This window comes from Oncorhynchus masou, chromosome 5 (genome assembly GCF_036934945.1).
Source record: "Oncorhynchus masou masou isolate Uvic2021 chromosome 5, UVic_Omas_1.1, whole genome shotgun sequence".
NCBI lineage: Eukaryota > Metazoa > Chordata > Actinopteri > Salmoniformes > Salmonidae > Oncorhynchus > Oncorhynchus masou.
The window spans coordinates 43,600,025-43,618,233 of NC_088216.1; the positions used below are offsets into that span (position 1 = coordinate 43,600,025).

General features: G+C 44.7%; 1 protein-coding gene across 1 annotated transcript in view; it reads left to right on the forward strand.

Moving 5' to 3' along the window:
* LOC135539624 (plexin-A1-like) overlaps nucleotides 1-18,209 on the forward strand; it is a 284,575-nt gene that overhangs the window by 192,518 nt on the left and 73,848 nt on the right. The window contains 1 exon segment of the mRNA XM_064965616.1: nucleotides 6,783-6,983. Coding sequence (XP_064821688.1) covers nucleotides 6,783-6,983 — 201 coding nt within the window.

The following is an 18,209-nucleotide window of genomic DNA, read 5'->3' on the forward strand; positions in this document are numbered from 1 at the left end:
TCTCAACTTGCCTAACTGGTTAAAATAAAGGTGAAATAAATAAAAATAAATAAAAAATATCCTGACTCCATCACAGAAACCGGGATTCATCAGACCAGGCAATGTTTGTTTTTCTCCACTCCTCAATTGACCCGTGTTGGTGATCACCTTCCCCACTGGACCCACCTCTTGTTTTCAGCTGGTAGGAAAACCAGTCTGGTCGTCTGCTGCAATAGCCCATCTGTGACGAGGATCGACTGGAGTTGTGCGTTCCTGAGATTCTGTTCTCCACGCCACTGTTGCACTGCTCCGTTATTTTGTCTGTTTGTGGGCCCGCCTGTTGGCTTGCACAATTCTCGCCATTCACTTTCGACTTCCTCAACGAGCTGTTTTCACCCACAAGACTGCTGCTGACTAGATGATTTTTGTTTGTCTTACCGTTCTCTGGAAACCTAAAACTCTGTTGTGCATGGAAAGCCCAGGAGAGCGGCCGTTTCTGAAATACTGGATCCAGCGGGCCTGGCACCGACCATCATACCACGCTCCAAGTCACTTAGGTCACTCAAATTCTAACATTCAATTGAACAGTAACTGAATGCCTGTCAGCCTGCTTTACATAGCAAGCAACGGCCACGTGACTCACTGTAGAAGCAATCCATTTTTGTAAACAAATAAACTGGCCAGAGTGTTTGACAAAAGGGAATCCTTTTGTATGTGGACTTCATCTCCCACAATGCCCCTCTTCTTCCAGCTTGTCTAAGCCATTGGCGGCAAAGCCCCCAAGCCAGCAGTTAAGTAAAACAAACAAGTGGGATAGGGGGAAGGGCCCTTCAGTCTGCCATAGAACAGGGAAAGGGAACTTGGACATCCCAAAAACACCACACACATACACACACATTTGTCTGTTTTTAGCCCAATTCAATCGCGCAGTGTGTTTTGAGCTTGCTTTGGATCAAGCTGTGGGTGTTTACTTTCTCCAGAATCGTTTTTCCGGCAGCTGTGTAGGTTTGCCAGGAGGGACAGTCATTGAAAGTGGAATGAGAGTCTATTTTGGCTAAAAGAAAGTATGTATATGCGATGATCAGAAAGTCTCATTGTCTGGCAACCGTGCAATGCGATCCCCGGGGATCCGTCTTAGTGCCTTTTACTCTTAAGCTTCGGGGGTTTGTGGGAAGAGAAACGCTGAGCCAGTCTCTCTGTGGGTAGCCACCAACCTCCCTCAGACATTTCTTACAGTGCCAGCTCACCTGGCACTTCTCTTGCACCCTCGTGCACACACTTCTTCCCCCAGCCTATGCTCATGGAAACAGCCCGGATGATGAACTCACAGCTCGTGTAGAAACCGCTAGTTCCGTTTCAACTGTGAAATAAATAAAAATCTGAGCTTCAAAAGAATCCCCTGGTGAAATATGGTTGCATTGTAGTCTGCAGTTTGTAGCCCTAATGCAAGCTTTGAACTGTTTTGACACCTGTCAGAGATGTTGATGAAATAAGGTGCCTCGGTCTCTCGCTCTGGTGATGCTTTGATCATGTCTTGGAGTAATGCGACAGCGGCTTCTCCAGAGAATGGGGACAATGTTCAATGTGACGCGATTTACAGAACTCAATGACTGCCATTTGGAAATCTTACTGAAAGCAGTGCACTGGGGTTGCTGGCGTACAGTGTCTTAAGTTCGGATGCTCCGCCAGTAGTGGAACAGTAGTTGAGTAGTGTGTTGACACTTGAAACAAATATTAACGTATAACATTATCCTTTAACTCTTTGGGAAGGCGAATCGGTCACGAGTCACGAGACAAATGAATACAATATATGTTTTTCTATGACGTTAGCACGTTTTGTTAGACACTTTAATAATGTTTACACATTTTGCACTACTCATCTCATGTGTACAGTTGTAAATACTGTATTTTATTCTAATATATTTTAGTCCTAGGTTCCTTGTCCAAATATTTATGCATTCATTCCTTTACTTCGAATTTGTGTGTTGTGAAATGGTTCGATATTACTTGTTAGATACTACTGCACTGTTGGAGCTAGAAACAAAAGCATTTCGCTACACCCGCAATAACATCTGCTAAACGTGTGTAGGTGACCAAATAAAATGTTGTTTGATTTGATTTAGACTCAACATTGGCATTTTTTAATTGAATGTAAATATAACATTGTCCTGCTGTAAAAAGTGACACAATATCAAACCACAGACTGAATATACAAATGCAGGGCTTTTTAAAGTTTTATTGCTGTTGCAATTGCTGTTTGTGCTTTGGAAAGTGAAAGCGCTAATTTTCTCCGTTTCAGAATTCGAGACTTCAAACGTCCTTATACGACTCGATCTCGCTCCCCACTTAAATTTCCATCCACGTCCGAGGCTGCAGGCAATTCATTAACTGCGAGACGCGTGAAACGGACCCCGGTTGTTAGCGTGAAACGGATCCATCGCTCTGACTTTGATACAGGGGGAGAGAGAGAGAGAAGTCAGAATGCAGTTCTGCTCCCCTCTCTCTGTCTTTTCTCCCCACATCGCTCCCTCTGTCCCGTCATCCTACCCACCACCATCTCCTCTCCGTCCCTCCAACCGCCTGCCTCGCTGCTTGTCAGGGTGTTGTCACCAGACTGGTGTTCTCGCCATTGTAATGCCGTGCTCGTTATCAGTTCAGTGTCGGAGTGGGTTCAGATGTTGGAGGAGGCTTATAAGCAAATGAACAAACGCACCATTGTCTGGCGGGCTGGGGAAACACTGTTGCACTAATGCACAGCAGGACTGCTTACTGTTACTGCATGGTCAGGGTTTTCTTCTGGATCAAAAATGGGGCTTAGGTGGTGGGGCGTGGCATGATGGGGCGTGGCATGATGGGGCGTGGCATGATGGGGCGTGGCATGATGGGGCGTGGCATGGGGTGCGGCAGTGTGCGAGGTCGGCGTGGCTGAGTGTTAGAGGACATTTTAGAGCCGGGGACGGACAGCTGGCGGCCCGCGGGGTCTCAACTTAATGTGGAGTTAGAATAGTCGAAGACACACGCCGCAATTTTAAAATGTTGTTGTGCATCAGCAGTTTTCCCTCTTGTTATTTCAGTCATGGACAGTCACTTCGTTAGCTCGTGTCAGCAAAACATTTTTAGATTTGGTAAATTAGTCTAGCCAGCTATCTAAACTTGTAGTAATCATGGTCAGATTACTGACCAGGGGGCCCCCATTGATTTTGTTAGTCACTCGCACTCAGATATCATATTCAAAATTGCGAACATTTCTTTCCACCCCATGGCAAAAAGTGTAGAATTGCAGGGAATTAACTCACGCCGCTGTCAAAGGGGGGGGGGGGCCAAAATGTTTTGCTCAAAATGTAAATTATGGCCCCCGAAAGGCTAGGGTTGGCTCTGACTGCATGTGTGGGTATGGATGTGGGTACGCAGAGCCGTGAGCCACTGTGGCCCCTCGATATGAGGCTAGATTTATTTTGTGGTACCCAACCCCATCAAAGTTGCCCAACCCTGTTTTAGAGGCCCCCATCTTGGCAGTGTATATACATTTGTAAGCCAATTTTACTGCAATTCTATACGTTTTTTAAATCTACCTGACTGTCTAGCTTTTATTTTATTAATTGTTAGTTCTCAAAGATGACATTATATCAAATATAAAGGTCCATTATCTTTTCTATTTACTTTCTGGTTTTAGTCATTGAAGTTTACACTGAAAGCGTTTTTCCATCCAAAAAATCTGTCTCTCTTTCCGTCTGTATGCACACAAAATAAACATTATTTTTTACACTGTTTAGACAGCGGCCCGTCCAAGGATTTCAATGGCAGGAAAATCCCTGATGTTGCTTCTCAGGCTTCCAGCCTAAGCTCACATCCACTACAAGACCATGGTGCTGGCATACGGAGCAGCAAGGGGAACTACCCCTCCCAACCTTCTGGCTCTGCTCAAACCCTACACCCCAACCCGAGCACTCCGTTCTGCCGCCTCTGGTCTCTTGGCTGTCCCACTCCTCCTAGAGATCAGCTCCTGCTCAGCCCAGTCAAAGCCCTTCTCTGTCCTGGCACCCTAATGGTGGATACCAGGTTCCCCCCTGATGCCAGGACAGCGGAGTCCCTGTACATCTTCCAAAAACATCTGAAACCGTACCTCTTCAAACAGTATCTTAAATAAGACATCAGTCATTCTAACCCCCCCATCCCCCTCCCCCATTATCTTATATTTTCCTACTAGCACTAACTTTAATTTCCTTATTGAGGGAAAATAAATGACTGTCTCATCTTATTAAGATAATGTAGTAACTGTAAGTCACTTTGGATAAGAGCATCTCCTAAATGACCCAAATGTCCATGGTGTACTATAGTGGAGGTACTGAATTTGTGGGGTGTGTTGGTACGTTTTCTCATAGCAGCTTACTAGCATCTCAGACATAGATGTACAAATCCCAGATGTACTTGGGGTTTGTGTCAGGTGTGTTAGTCGTTTTCTCATCATTTGGTGTGTGTTTGTCGGGCGATTTTTGTCAGGAATGGAGCGACACAGGCCATTTTTTAGAATTTGTTCCGATATCAAGCAATACCAGGCTAGTATCAACTGTCATGAAGTTGCAGCCTTCGTTTTTTCTTACCCCTTTTGCGTGCAATTTTTGTTTGTGAAATGTTTATCTGCGTTTGTTAACTGAATGTATTAATAGGCTTTAAAAAAAAAAATTATAACACGACGATGAATTAGAGTGAACTGCTTCGATGGCATTGGACTAAAGAATCGTGGTGGGTTCCTCGTTGTGCAACGCTCGTTCTGTTGAGTGGGAGTTGATGATGTAAGCACTCCGCCAAAGCGTGGTATAAACAATGTAATGACTTCATGTGTTCCTTCGCACGAACACACACTTTCTCTGGACCCCCAAGGCTTTACACCCCAGTGATACAAGACAATACACAGAGTGTTACCAGATGGTCTAAGCCATCATCTCATCTCTGGTGAATGTTACAGAATCAATGGACTTTCTCAAACATTGTCACACTAGTTCATTACCAGACAATGGAGTCCACACAAGGAAAAACTGCAGTTCATTCTTTCTTTGAAGTCTTGGGGATGCTATGATATCACAAGTGTGGTGCTTTATGAGGTGAGCAGTGGTAACATGGCATGCTGTCATTGTTTTATTTAACTAGGCAAGTCGGTTAAGAACAAATTCTTGTCAATTCTGTTTACAAGGACGGCCTACACAGGCCAAACCCAGGCGACGCTGGGCCAATTGTGCGCCGCCCTATGGGACTCCCAATCACGACCGGATGTGATACAGCCTGGATTCGAACCAGGGACCACAGTGACGCCTCTTGCACTGAGATGCAGTGCCTTAGACCACTGCACCACTCGGGAGCCCGAGTGTTATGTAGAGCCATTATTACTGTTTAACCTCTAGCGTCGAGCAATCCCGTATCCGGGAGCGTAATCATAGCCTCAAGCTCATTACCATTTCCTATTCATGAAAATCGCAAATGAAATGAAATAAATATACTGAAACACAAGCTTAGCCTTTTGTTAACAACACTGTCATCTCAGATTTTCAAAATATGCTTTAACCAAAGCTACACAAGCATTTGTGTAAGGGTATTGATAGCCTAGCATAGCATTAAGCCTAGCATTCAGCAGCCAACATTTTCACAAAAGCAAGAAAAGCATTCAAATAAAATCATTTACCTTTGAAGAACTTTGGATGTTTTCAATGACGAGACTCTGTTAGATGGCAAATGTTAATATTTTCCAAAAATATTATTTGTGTAAGAGAAATAGCTCCGTTTTGTTCATCATCATGTTTGGCTAAGAAAAAAAAAGAAAATGCAGTCAACACAACGCCTAACTTTTTTCCAAATTAGCTCCATAATATCGACAGAAACATGGCAAACGTTGTTTAGAATCAATCCTCAAGGTGTTTTTCACAATTCTATTTGATGAAAAATCATTCCTGGCAGTCGGTTTCTCATCCGAGGCAAACGGAAAAATACTGCAGCTGGAGATTACGCAATAATTGCGACAGAGGACACCAAGCGACCACCTGGTAGATGGAGTCTCTTATGGTCAATCTTCCAATGATATGCCTACAAATACGTCACAATGCTGCAGACACCTTGGGGAAAACGTGGAAAAGGTAAGCTGACTCCTAGCTCCTCCACAGCCATATAAGGAGTCATTGCCATGAGGCAGTTCCTGATTGTATTTTTATCTGGGTTTTTTCTGTAACATCAGTTCTGTGGCACTCACAGACTATCTTTGCAGTTTTGGAAACGTCAGAGTGTTTTCTTTCCAAGGCTGTATGCATAGTCAAGCATCTTTTCATGATAAAATATCTTGTTTAAAATGGGAACGTTTTTCATCCAAAAATTAAAATAGCGCCCCCTATATCCAAGAAGTTAATGTACTTTGTTCCAGATCTTTCACTCTTTCTTTCTCATGCGACTCGTTTGAGCATCGTGTCAAGTCATAAGCCGACATGATATTGTGACACAAAACCCAAACCTCTCTTTATCTCTCCATTCCTCCTTCCCTACTCCTCCAGGACTGTCCCCAGAACAGACAGACACATTCAGACTTGACATAACGGTACATGAATGAAGGCATTACTCTAATTCTCCCTCTCTCCTCCAGGACTGTCCCCAGATCAGATAGACACATTCAGACTTGACATAATGGTACATGAATGAAGGTGTTACTCTAATTCTCCCTCTCTCCTCCAGGACTGTCCCCAGATCAGATAAAAATATTAAAACGTGACACAACAACATGAATACCTGAATAACCTAAATCTCTCCATTCCTCTCTCCCCCAGGATTGTCCCCAGATCCTGCCCTCTACCCAGATCTATATCCCCGTGGGCGTGACCAAGCCCATCACACTGGCCGCCCGCAACCTGCCCCAGCCCCAGTCTGGCCAGAGGAACTACGAGTGCGTGTTCCACGTGCAGGGAGAGGAACACAGCGTCACTGCCCTGCGCTTCAACAGCACCAGCATCCAGTGTCAGAAGACTTCGGTGAGTGGTGGTGCACAGTTTTATTCCAGCCCAGCACTAACACACCTGATATACACAGAACTAAAATGAATGCAACAATTTCGGAGATTTTACTCAATTGCAGTTCATATAAGGAAATCAGTCAATTTAAATAAATGCATAAGTCCTAGTCTATGGATTTCATATGACTGGGAATTCAGATATTCATCGGTTGGTCATATACCTTTAAATCAAATCAAATGTTGTTGGTCACATATTTAGCAGATGTTATTGCGGGTGTAGCGAAATGCTTGTGCTCCTAGCTCCAACAGTGCATTAGTATCTAACAATTCACAACAATACACACAAATCTAAAAGTAAAATAATATATATAAATATTAGGATATTTTAATATTGCCTACAAAAAAAAAAGCTAGGCGTGTGGATCGGAGAACCATTATCTGGTGTGACTCATGCAGTCTCCTTCACGTAGAGTTGATCAGGCTGTTGATTGTGGCCGTTGGATTGTTGTCCCACTCCTCTTCAATGGTTGTGCGAAGTTTCTGGTTATTGGCTGTAACTGGATTGGCGCTACGAACACGTCCAGAGCATCCCATACATGCTCAATGGGTGACATGTATGATGAGTATGCAGACATTTTCAGCTTCCAGGACTTGTATACAAATCCTTGCGACGTAGGGCCGTGCATTGTCATGCTGAAATATGAGGTGATGGCGGCGGATGAATGGCGTCCACACGACGCCATACACGTGGTCTGCGGTTGTCAGGCCGTTTGGACATACTGCCAACTTCTCTAAAATGATGTTGGAGGCGGCTTATGGTAGAGAAATTAACATTACATTCAGCTCTGGTGGACAGTCCTGCAGTCAGCATGCCAATTGCATGCAAAAAAATGGAGAGATCTGTGGCATTGTGGTCTGTGACAGAACTGCACATTTTAGAGTGCCCTTTTATTGCCCCCAGGTGCACCTGTGTAATGATCATGTTTAATCAGCTTCTTGATATGCCACACCTGTCAGGTGGATGGATTATCTTGGAAAATGATAAATGCTCACTAACGGGGATGGAAACAAATTTGTGCGCAAAATTTGTGCGAATGGAACATTGTTTTTGTAATAAACCAAATGCTTGCTGATTTGGTTTCATCAAGATGGATTTTGGTCAGCACAGCAGGGATGCACCTGATTCAATAAATCAATGGGTTGGCGGTTAGTATTTTGACCAATGGTCATGTATAGAGGGAGTTTGGCCGGTTTCAGGATTGTAGGAAATAACTGTGCATGCTGAAGGGTGTGTTGGAAGTCGTGTGCGCCCGTAGACCCATCTGTCAGTTGAGTAGCAAATGAGGAAGTGTGTGTGTGTGTGTGTGTGAGAGAGAGAGAGAGATAAGAAGTGACGATGCGCTCCACCGAGGCTGAAAATGTGGAGAAGAAGCCTGTCATCTTTGAACCTAGTCAAGACAGGATTGATCATGTTTACACCTCTCTCCCACTCACTCTCTACCCGTCTTCTCTACCTTTCTCTCTCTCCCTGTCCATCTTTTTTTTCTCTCCCTTCGGCGCTCCTCTCTTCCTCTCGCTTACCCACTCACTCTCTGTTTTGTTGTCCTTCTCTACCCTCAACCACTCCCTCTTGTGTTCTAACTTCCTTCCTCTTTTGTTTTTGTCTCATGGAGAGGCTGTGCCGTAAGCAGGGTGACGTGTTCGTCACTGGAGGGACTGGAGGTGGACGCTTGTGTCACCGACTGTGACACACCAATTATAGGCTTCATGATATGACCATTATACTTTACATTTGTCTGTAGGCTTTTGGTTGTCCTGTTTGGCACCTTCAGGTCATTAGGAAGGCCTCTACCTGTCGTTCTTTTCCCCCTCCCCCTTTCTATTCCCTTTCCCCCCTTTCTATTCCCTTTCCCCCCTTTCTACCTTTCTCTCTCCTCCAAAGCTGCTTGTTTCTCTCTCTCTCTCTTCATGGGACACTCATCCTATCACCACCTCCAAGGAAGGCTGCCATATTGATTTTGGTTTGTATTAGGGGTGTCAAACCTCTCTGGGTATCCTGTCTAACAGGTGCCCCCAAGACTTCAGCCATGTTGCAGACAACAACAAAAAAACAGCACAACATCCCGGGAAAGTCTTCAGAGAATCAAACTAATTAGCTTTGAACACCTGCAAGTGGATGTCAATACACGCTACAGCTGCACGCTAGAGATATGTGGCCGTGGGTTCACTCACTATGCTAAACACGCACACATGTAGCATGTCCAACAGGACCCGTGGCTTAGCCTTGTTGCCATAATGATTAGCATTCAGCAATGCTAGTGTGTTTGAAAGTTAGCGTAGCTCCTCCCAGCGTAGCATAAGGGCTCCAATGCGAGGCTGTCTATATCGACAGCTAGTCATTAGCGCGCCGCGCACCAAAACCCCCATTGTTTCTGAAGGAAGGCTAATTAGCCAATGACAGCGCTGTCTCCAAAGAGGGCCCTTTATTGACTGTTTGTTAAATGTTGCAGCCAGTGATAATCAGCAGCAGACTCAGGACAGGCCAAAACAGTATTTCTGCACATGACAGCTGACAGGAAGATGTGCTAGTAGGCTAATTAGCGGTTAACTGTAAGCTCTTAGCTAACCGCTAAGAGCTAATCACTATCTTTGGTTTTTATGCTAACCTGTAGTTTATGGGTATGATAATACCAGCGTCCAATGAAGCCTACGCTAACTCTAACTCCATTGTTATGACATTGCTTTGTTGTTAAGAAACACCACTTTTGTGGCACGATTTTACTGCCACTTTCCACATTTACTAGGAGTGGTTGTTACATAAAAGCAATGGAATTTGTATCATTGTCATCCAATTTTAATCAAATTCCGAAACATATTTCACTGAAATGAAAGGAATCATCCCCAAATATTGGTCTTCGTTTCACCACTGTTTTCTCGATGCACATCCCTCCATGTGAGCCAGTTGCTCCTTGTTCGGGCTGTGCTGCTCAAGATGCTGCTTCCATGATATGAATCATGTATGATGCTGCAGTAAAAATGGAGAGCTCACGTCATCTGGTATGCTGTGGGTACACCTTGCTATGGTGAATGCGGAGTTGCATGGCGAGAGGGGGGGGGGGTGTGTGCTCGCTCGTGGAACGAGAGGATCTTGCGGGGTCCTGATGCTCAATTTAATTTTTTACCTTTAGAGTCAACACATGGATGTTAATCTTATATTAAGCCTAATTTTAGCCCAGACTATGTTGAAATTCAGTGGGTTTTTTTACTAGAGTATTCTTGTCAGCGTGTCAACTCATCTTCCACCACTCAATGGAGTCAGGAGAGCGAGAGATAAGCTGAAGGAGGGTGGGGAAAAGAGATGGGACGAAGAGAGATTTCATTGCATCGGCGGAAGAGAAGGATGGTTTGGAAGGTGGAAGCAAACCTGTGGCCAGTTTCCTCCACACAGATTTCGCTCTTGTTTTGATGCGTTTGATGGATCCTTTTTGTCTTCTATTGCCTCTTAAAGGGAAAGTAGTCCAAAATTAAGTTACTGACTACCAGAGGTGCAACTTTGGTTTTAGAAGTGTGTGGGGACATAATATATAAATATATATACATTTTTTAATCCAGTCGCATAAACACTCCAAACAGCCTATCCGGCTGTTCGGAGGCGTCCCCATGGTCCTAAAGCACACCGGAGCCTTCCAGTGATAAAACTGGGGGTAATGCAATTTCAGAATTGCAGCATGTCCCCCCTTTCCCCAGTTAAAATTGCACCCCTGCTGATTACAAATGTGGACAGGTAGCTATAACATATTAGGTTTAGAAAGTAACATAACCAACCCTGGTGAGAAAAATGTATGAGCTCTGTACAGGATCATTTATGTAATATAGTGTAGCTAAGCAGCTCCTCAATAATTGTCCATAGAATCTTGATCCAATACGTTGTATGTGCAAGACTTTTGGAAGGCTATGACAATGGGTTTCAAGACCAGAGAAGAAGAAAAATTTCCTTAATATTTTTTCAGTAAATACTGCATAAACACAGTGACTCTCCGTTAATAGACAGAGCTGTAATATATAAGGAAAATACATGTTTTTTTAACAGATTTATACAGATCAGCTCTGCCTATTATCGGACAGTCTGTGTTTATACAGTATTTTCAGGACTTTGTTTTTGAAGGAACTGTCTGTAAAATAATGGAAATTGTAACAGTAATGGATGTGCAATCAAAACTGTCTCAATATTGCGGGCCAAACAATGGCCAAAAAAAGGGAAGGGGAAAGGGGATACCTAGTCAGCTCCACAATTGAATGCTTTCAACTGAAATGTCTTCCGCGTTTAACCCAACGCCTCTGAATCAGAGCGGTGCCTTAATCAACATCCACGTCATTGGTGCCCGAGGTGCAGTTGTTGTTGGGGGTGAACTGCCTTGCTCAAGGGCAGAATGGCAGATTTTTCCACATTGCCACCCCCGGGATTCGAAACCAGCCCCCTTCCGGTTACTGGCCCAATGCTCTTAACCGCTAGGTTACCTGCCGCCTGTAAAAACAAAAAGCACAACGCACCACACATTCCCCTGGTCTCAACTCTCACAAGAGATAGGACCTGGAGAGTGTGTCTGCCTGGACACTGTCAAGGAGAAAAACAATCTCCTCTCATCCAGCCTGCCAGAGGGGGTCATGGGAGCCTGTAAACAAGAGGAAACACAGCCAGGCTGCTGAAGCCAGGGTCACGAGACTCAATAAATGACCACAGCTGGTCTCTGAGAGGGGGAGGAGAAGGCAGGAGAGGGTGGCAGGTAGCCTAGCGGGTAAGAGCGTTGGGCCAAAATGTTGCTGGTTCTGATCCCCGAGCAGACTATGTGAAAAATCGTCCGACGTGCCCTTGAGCAAGGCACTTAACCCTAATTGCTCTTGTAAGTCGCTCTGGATGAGAGTGTCTGCTAAATGTAAATGTAGGGGGAGAAGAGAGAAAAGGGAGAGGACAGAAATGTGACTTCTGCATTTAACCCAACCCCTCTGAATCGGTGAGGTGCTGCCTTAATTCACATCCACGTCTTCAACAGTGGGTTAACTGCCTTGCTCAAAGGCAGAACAACAGATTTTGACCTTGTCCGCTCGGGAATTCGACCCAGCAACCTTTCACGCTCTTAGTGAGTTTAGTTGTTTGGTTAGTTATGTTAGTTCGAGAGGGGAGGGGGAGGTGAGGGGTGGAGAGGATTTAGCGTGAATGAAAATAAGTTTCAGTCTAACTCATGGTTTCTCTCTTGGTTCCTGTATATTTTTTTTTTCTCATTCGCTTGTTTCCTCTCTCTTCCAAATGTTTTGGTGTGTCTCTCTCCTCCTTCCTCTCACACTCTCCCTCCTACCCCTTCCTCCACGGGGGGGGGGGGATAAAGAGAAGGGACAGATAATATCAGCGCCGGCTTTACACCGCCACCTTCAGTCAGATAAAGACTGGGCCTCTCCATCACCCGTTTCCTCTCACTTTTCCTCCGCTAAGAAAAAGGAGAAAGGGATGGAAAGTCTGGGAGAAGGAGAAATCTTGTTTGGCCTCAGATCTTCCTCTCAATTCGTGTGCGCGTGCGTACGTGCATGCGGACAGCAGCTGTTTCTAAACAAAAATTAAGAGTACTGGGAGAGCCTGATGGGTTCCAATTAAGGTGGACGATGATAAAATGATGATGAATTGCAGTCGGGCGCTCACACACACACACACACACACACACACACACACACACACACACACACACACACACACACACACACACACACACACACACACACACCAGCCCCTCTCCCAGGACCCAGGAAAAAGATAAGAGGGGGAAGGTGGGCAAGAGGGGTAGACTGTTAGAAAATTGGGCTGAGGAAGCGATGGAGGAGAAGGAAGGAGGCAGAGGGGGAGGTAGAAGGAACGAGGCGAGAGGGGCTTACAGGAAGGGGAGGGTCTTACAGGAAGGAGGGAGGGCTGGGTAAAGAGTGTCGGGGAGGGAGAGTTGAGTAGAAAGCAAGAAAAGATCCAAGAAGTTTTCTCGGCGAGAGGGGGGGGTACACAGGAAACATAATTGCGATGGAGTGAGAGAGAAGTTTGGAAGACAGGAGGAGGAAAGTAGACTCGAGGTCAGAGAAGTAGAGACAGTGTAGCTGCAGGGATAATGGTGATCACTAAACGTACATATACCACCGGTACCAGAGCAGCTCCAAAAGGCTTCTTAACAGCTTCTACCCCCAAGCCATAAGACTCCTAAACAGCTGATCAAAGGGCTCCCCAGGCCCCTCTTTTACGCTGCTGCTCACTCTGTTTGTTATCTGTGCATAGTACCTGTAACTCTACCTACATGTACATATTACCTCAATTACCTCGACTAACCTGTGCCCCCCCCCGCCGCACATTGACTCTGTACCAGTATCCCCTTTATATAGCCTGGCTATTGTTATTTTACTGCTGCTGTTGAATTATTTCTTACTTTTATTTCAATTTTTTTTTTTTTTTACATTTTTTTAACTTACCACTTTTTTTTTTCTTAACTTCTTAAAGCACTGTTGGTTAAGGGGCTCGTAAGTAAGCATTTCACTGTAAGGTCTACACCTGTATTCGGCGCATACAATTGGATTTGATCTGTTCCTTTGTATCCTCCCCTCTAGACGGAGGAGTGTAATACGGAGGGAGGCTTAGAGCAGAAGTCTTGCGTATGCACCACGCTGAAAGTGTTTGTGTGTGTGAAAACACTGACCCATTAGAAAGGCACTGGATGTAATGCGGAGGAACTGTATCGCTGAAGGTCCTTCCCTCAGAGAAGGGGGCGCCCGGTCATGTATGGTATAGCATGACACGGTATGGTTAACCGGACATGATGAACAGGGGGGCCTCGCTCGTTAAAACGGGATAAGGTAGGCAACTTCTTTAATTAGGGTGGTGTGTGTGTGTGTGTGTGTTTAGTGAGAGAGGGAAAGGGAGACAATACCACTGTTCAACAGCCTTACCCTCACTCCTCCTCCCCTGTCCAAACCCCTTTCCTCCCATCAGGAATCAACCCTATTCCTCTCTCCCCTTCTCTACTCACACAGCCTGCTGCTCAGTCCAGCAGTTTCCTCCTCCCTCCCTCCCTCCCTCCCCTTCCTTCTCCTGATGGGTGAGGCGGTACACAGCTCCCATGCGCCGTCCTGTCTAAATAAGAATGAATTTGCTGACCGGCTATCAGCATATGTCAGCTTATCCACCTCCGTCCCTCCCCTCTCGCCTCCCCTCTCGCCTCCCCTCTCGCCTCCCCTCTCGCCTCCCCTCTCGCCTCCCCTCTCGCCTCCCCTCTCGCCTCCCCTCATGCCTCCCCTCATGCCTCCCCTCATGCCTCCCCTCATGCCTCCCCTCATGCCTCCCCTCATGCCTCCCCTCATGCCTCCCCTCATGCCTCCCCTCTCTGCCTCCCCACATGCCTCCAATACTCTCTTCCTTAATCCCTCCTTCCAAGAAACGCCTCGTGTCAGGTTTTGATGGTGTGTTGCGTGCACGGTGTCTGTAAATCTGGGGGGAAAGTGAGATGGGAGAAGTAGAGGAGGACAAACGGTGTTAGGAGCGGACTGACCAAGTTAGTGAGATGGGCAGTGAAAGAGTGGGTGTATTTGACACAATTCCTACCCCAGCGTCGTCTCGTTTGAAATGGCCAGGGCGAAGCCAACATGCACGTGGGTTGGACTATACGAACATGGCTGCGGTGTTCCTCCATTTCCTCGAGCCAGCAGTTTCTTCCTTCCTCTGTGTGTTTTAAACGATAATATTTCTTTTTTTAAATGTGGTGGCGGTATGATGAGATCCGAACTTGCTCTGGCCCTGTTCCAATCCTGTTATGCTAGCCAGATTAGCCCAGACAGAGTCATGTTATGAGCCGGGCCTAATTCCATACTGACTGACCCCACACTAATCCTAGGGCGGATTACCACTTGATCCTTGATTATGCCTTCATATCTGGACTGTGTGTGTCTGTCGGTCTGTGTCGGTGTGCGCTTCTGTGTGTGCACGTCTCAATGTGTGCGCTTGTGCGCGTGTGTTGGGGTTTATCAAGGTCGATACAGCGCATTCTGTGGATGTCAATTAGCCGATATTATTCTGTATGTAAAAGGTTAATCACCTTGCCAACGGCATTTTCATTGCTTTTCCATCACTTTGTTTATCAATGAGCAACAATTTTCGTTCATCTATTTCCCAATAGAGGTTGTTTCCCTTGCTTTAAAGAATTGTTTGTTGCCTGAGTTAATGGCACGCAGCAGGTTGAAAGGTTATTGTTCAAAGGATCCACATTTCGGTGATACCTCAAGCTGTCTAATTTTAACATGGAACAAAAGTGAAGGCAAAGGAAGAAAAGCAAGTCTTGCATAAACATTGTCTTACAGTCTGGTGACTACAGACCTGCCACTTTCACCTGGCTGGTGAGGGGAAAAGAGAGGTGTTTGGGAGTATCTGCGCACCGCACACAGGCATAGGCTAGCCCTTGGCACGTTGATGTCTTTAGACTTTTGCTTTGGTACCCCTTCAACATGACTAATTATCTGGATCTGTGTGTGACTCTTGCATGCAACCTGGACTCGGGTGTAGACATAACATAGTAAACCGTTGATTTTAGAATGATCCCATTTAGTATGGTATGTATTAATTTGTATGATATGCTACGAATTACAAGTTATATGATATGTTACGAATGGAAAGTCGTAAAATATGTTAGATATGTTACGGATTATAATTTGTTGTGGCTTACTTTAGCTAGGCGGCTAATGCTAACTTTAGCTATGGTGGCTAACGTTAGCTATGGTTAAGGTTAGGATTATGTTAAATGGTGAAGGTTAGGGGAAGGGTTAGCGAACATGTTAAGTAGTTGCAAAGTAGCTCAAAAGTAGTAAGAAGTTGCTACTTAGCTCAAATTGCCCCGTGATTAGATTCGAATGTGCAAACCTTCGGGTTGCTAGATGTTCGCCTTCATCCACCCCGACCAACCACCCTCCTTTTGTTGTTGCCTTAAAGTAAACTTCTGTCTTATTTTATTATCATCTGCGCTTTCAGCCGTGGAGCTGTTCAGCTCCCGTATCTAGTAGGCCTGGCACAATTACAGTATAACCAACGTTTATGAGATGAAAACCGTCATGAAAATGTAATAACCTTCATACGACGGGACAGCCTGGAATTCTTGTGGTTGTCAGTTTCTGCAGTAACATGGACTCTTAACAACGTGATGAAACTTTATTGATCCTTGCTGAAACAAGCAATCAAATCACATTTTATTGGTCCCGTAGCAAACAAGTCTTCGGTTGCCTAGACGATGGAGCAGCAGCACACAATTGGAATGAATAAAATGGGCTTGGAAACCTCTTAACCCTGGCTATTTCACTGGCAAACTCATGGGCACACTCTCACTGCCTGCCTGGTACTGTGATGCAATTTCCATGGTAATGTTCATTCAAATGATGTTAACTGATGTGGCTCTTGCAATGGAATGTAGTTTTTGTTATGTCCGTTGAGTTTAATCCACAAATCACAGCACAGATTGATGGGCACACCTCCTGTACGCTCGCAATGGCCGCCAGTCCACCCATTATGCCATCATAGACTTGCAATGGGGACGCCCATTCTATTCATTCTATTTCTATGGCAGCACATGCAGGCAGGAGCGGAGGAGAGGACAAAATGTCCGTCTTTAACGATATATTTCTTTGTGTGGTAACCGAACAGTTATTACTGTAACCGCGTCATTTGTATTGTATTTATTATGGATCCCCGTAAGGCAGCAGCTACTCTTTCTGGGGTCCATCAACATTAAGGCAGTTGTTTACAATAACAACAAAACGTCATGTCATTACATTTCACAACAGCTTTGGCTGGCCAATAACCGGCATCCAGCATTCCATGACCATCACAGACCCTAGTATCTAGGCTACTACTGTACCTCTTATCCCTCTTCTACTTTTTTTATTTATTTTTTATTTGATTGAATATTAAAGCACACAATCTCTACCTGCAGTGAAGCCGCTCAACATTTACATTACTTTCAGTCAGTCTAACAGACTTCCATCCAGAGCGACCCACCGAAGCAACCAGGGTCAACTCCCTGCCCAAGGGCACGCTGACCGATCTCCACATAAAGTCAAAACGGGGAAGCTCCCAACTGCCAGGCCACCAACCCTCTAAGACCCCCCCCCCCCCCCTGTTTTGCTATTTCTAGGGTTTTCAACCATTCCTGAGCCTGAGACCAGAAACAGGTTCTGTATCCTCACAACAAAATCTGCAAAGCTGCGATGATTGTATGACCCAAATTTTCAATGTTTTGTTGATAGCAAGAATTCCATACTGTAATTTTTCCTGAAAAGCACAAAGTCTGGAATCTTGCTGCGTTTTTTTATATACAATTGTTACATCAGAAATCTCTTCCCAGCTATTTTGCGATCTGTATGGCACAGCTGTCAACATCCTGGTCCTCAAATGAAACTGGTGTACTCTCCTATTTATGCTCTTTTTGTTCCTCTGACAGTTTTGATCCATTATTTTTGGCAGACAGACCAGTTCCCTACCTCCTTCCGCTGCAACCTGCCTCTTCCATTTTTGGGGTAACGCTGTAATCATTTGTTTGTAATCTTATATTGAGCAGACCTTCCTATACAATTCTCGATAACTCCATAGAAGACATAACTCTACCATTCTAATTTACAATATCATTTGAAAACAAATACCCTTTTCAAACATTGTTTCCATAAACAAAGGTATTTTATCTACCAGCACATTTCAGTTCAACCATAATATTTGTTGTATAATTTGTTCTATATTTTCAGGGGATGAAATTGGAATTGTAACCAGCTGTGCAAATGCTTGTTTGAAAAAGAGAGACCCCGAAAAAGGTTTCATTTTAGAATTAATTGAAAATGAGACATGGCAATCTGCACAAAGGGAAAAAAGGCCGTTTTTAAACAACGGATGAGCTTTTCTTAGTAATTTACTTGAGAACCATTTAAGGATCAAGTCAAACTTGTGTGTAAGTGAAGCTTTTAGAGAGGTTTAGTGCTTTTATATTGAATAATCTCAACGCACCCAGTTCATATTTATTATATAGATAGGCACGCTTTATCTTCTCTGGTTTAGCGTCCCAGATAAAGTTAAATATTTTTTTGCTCTTATGATTAGAAAAAGAAATCATCAGGAGGAGGCAGCGCCATAAGTAAGTGAGTAAACTGAGGTATGACTAAGGAGTTTAATCACTGCAATTCATCCAGACATATA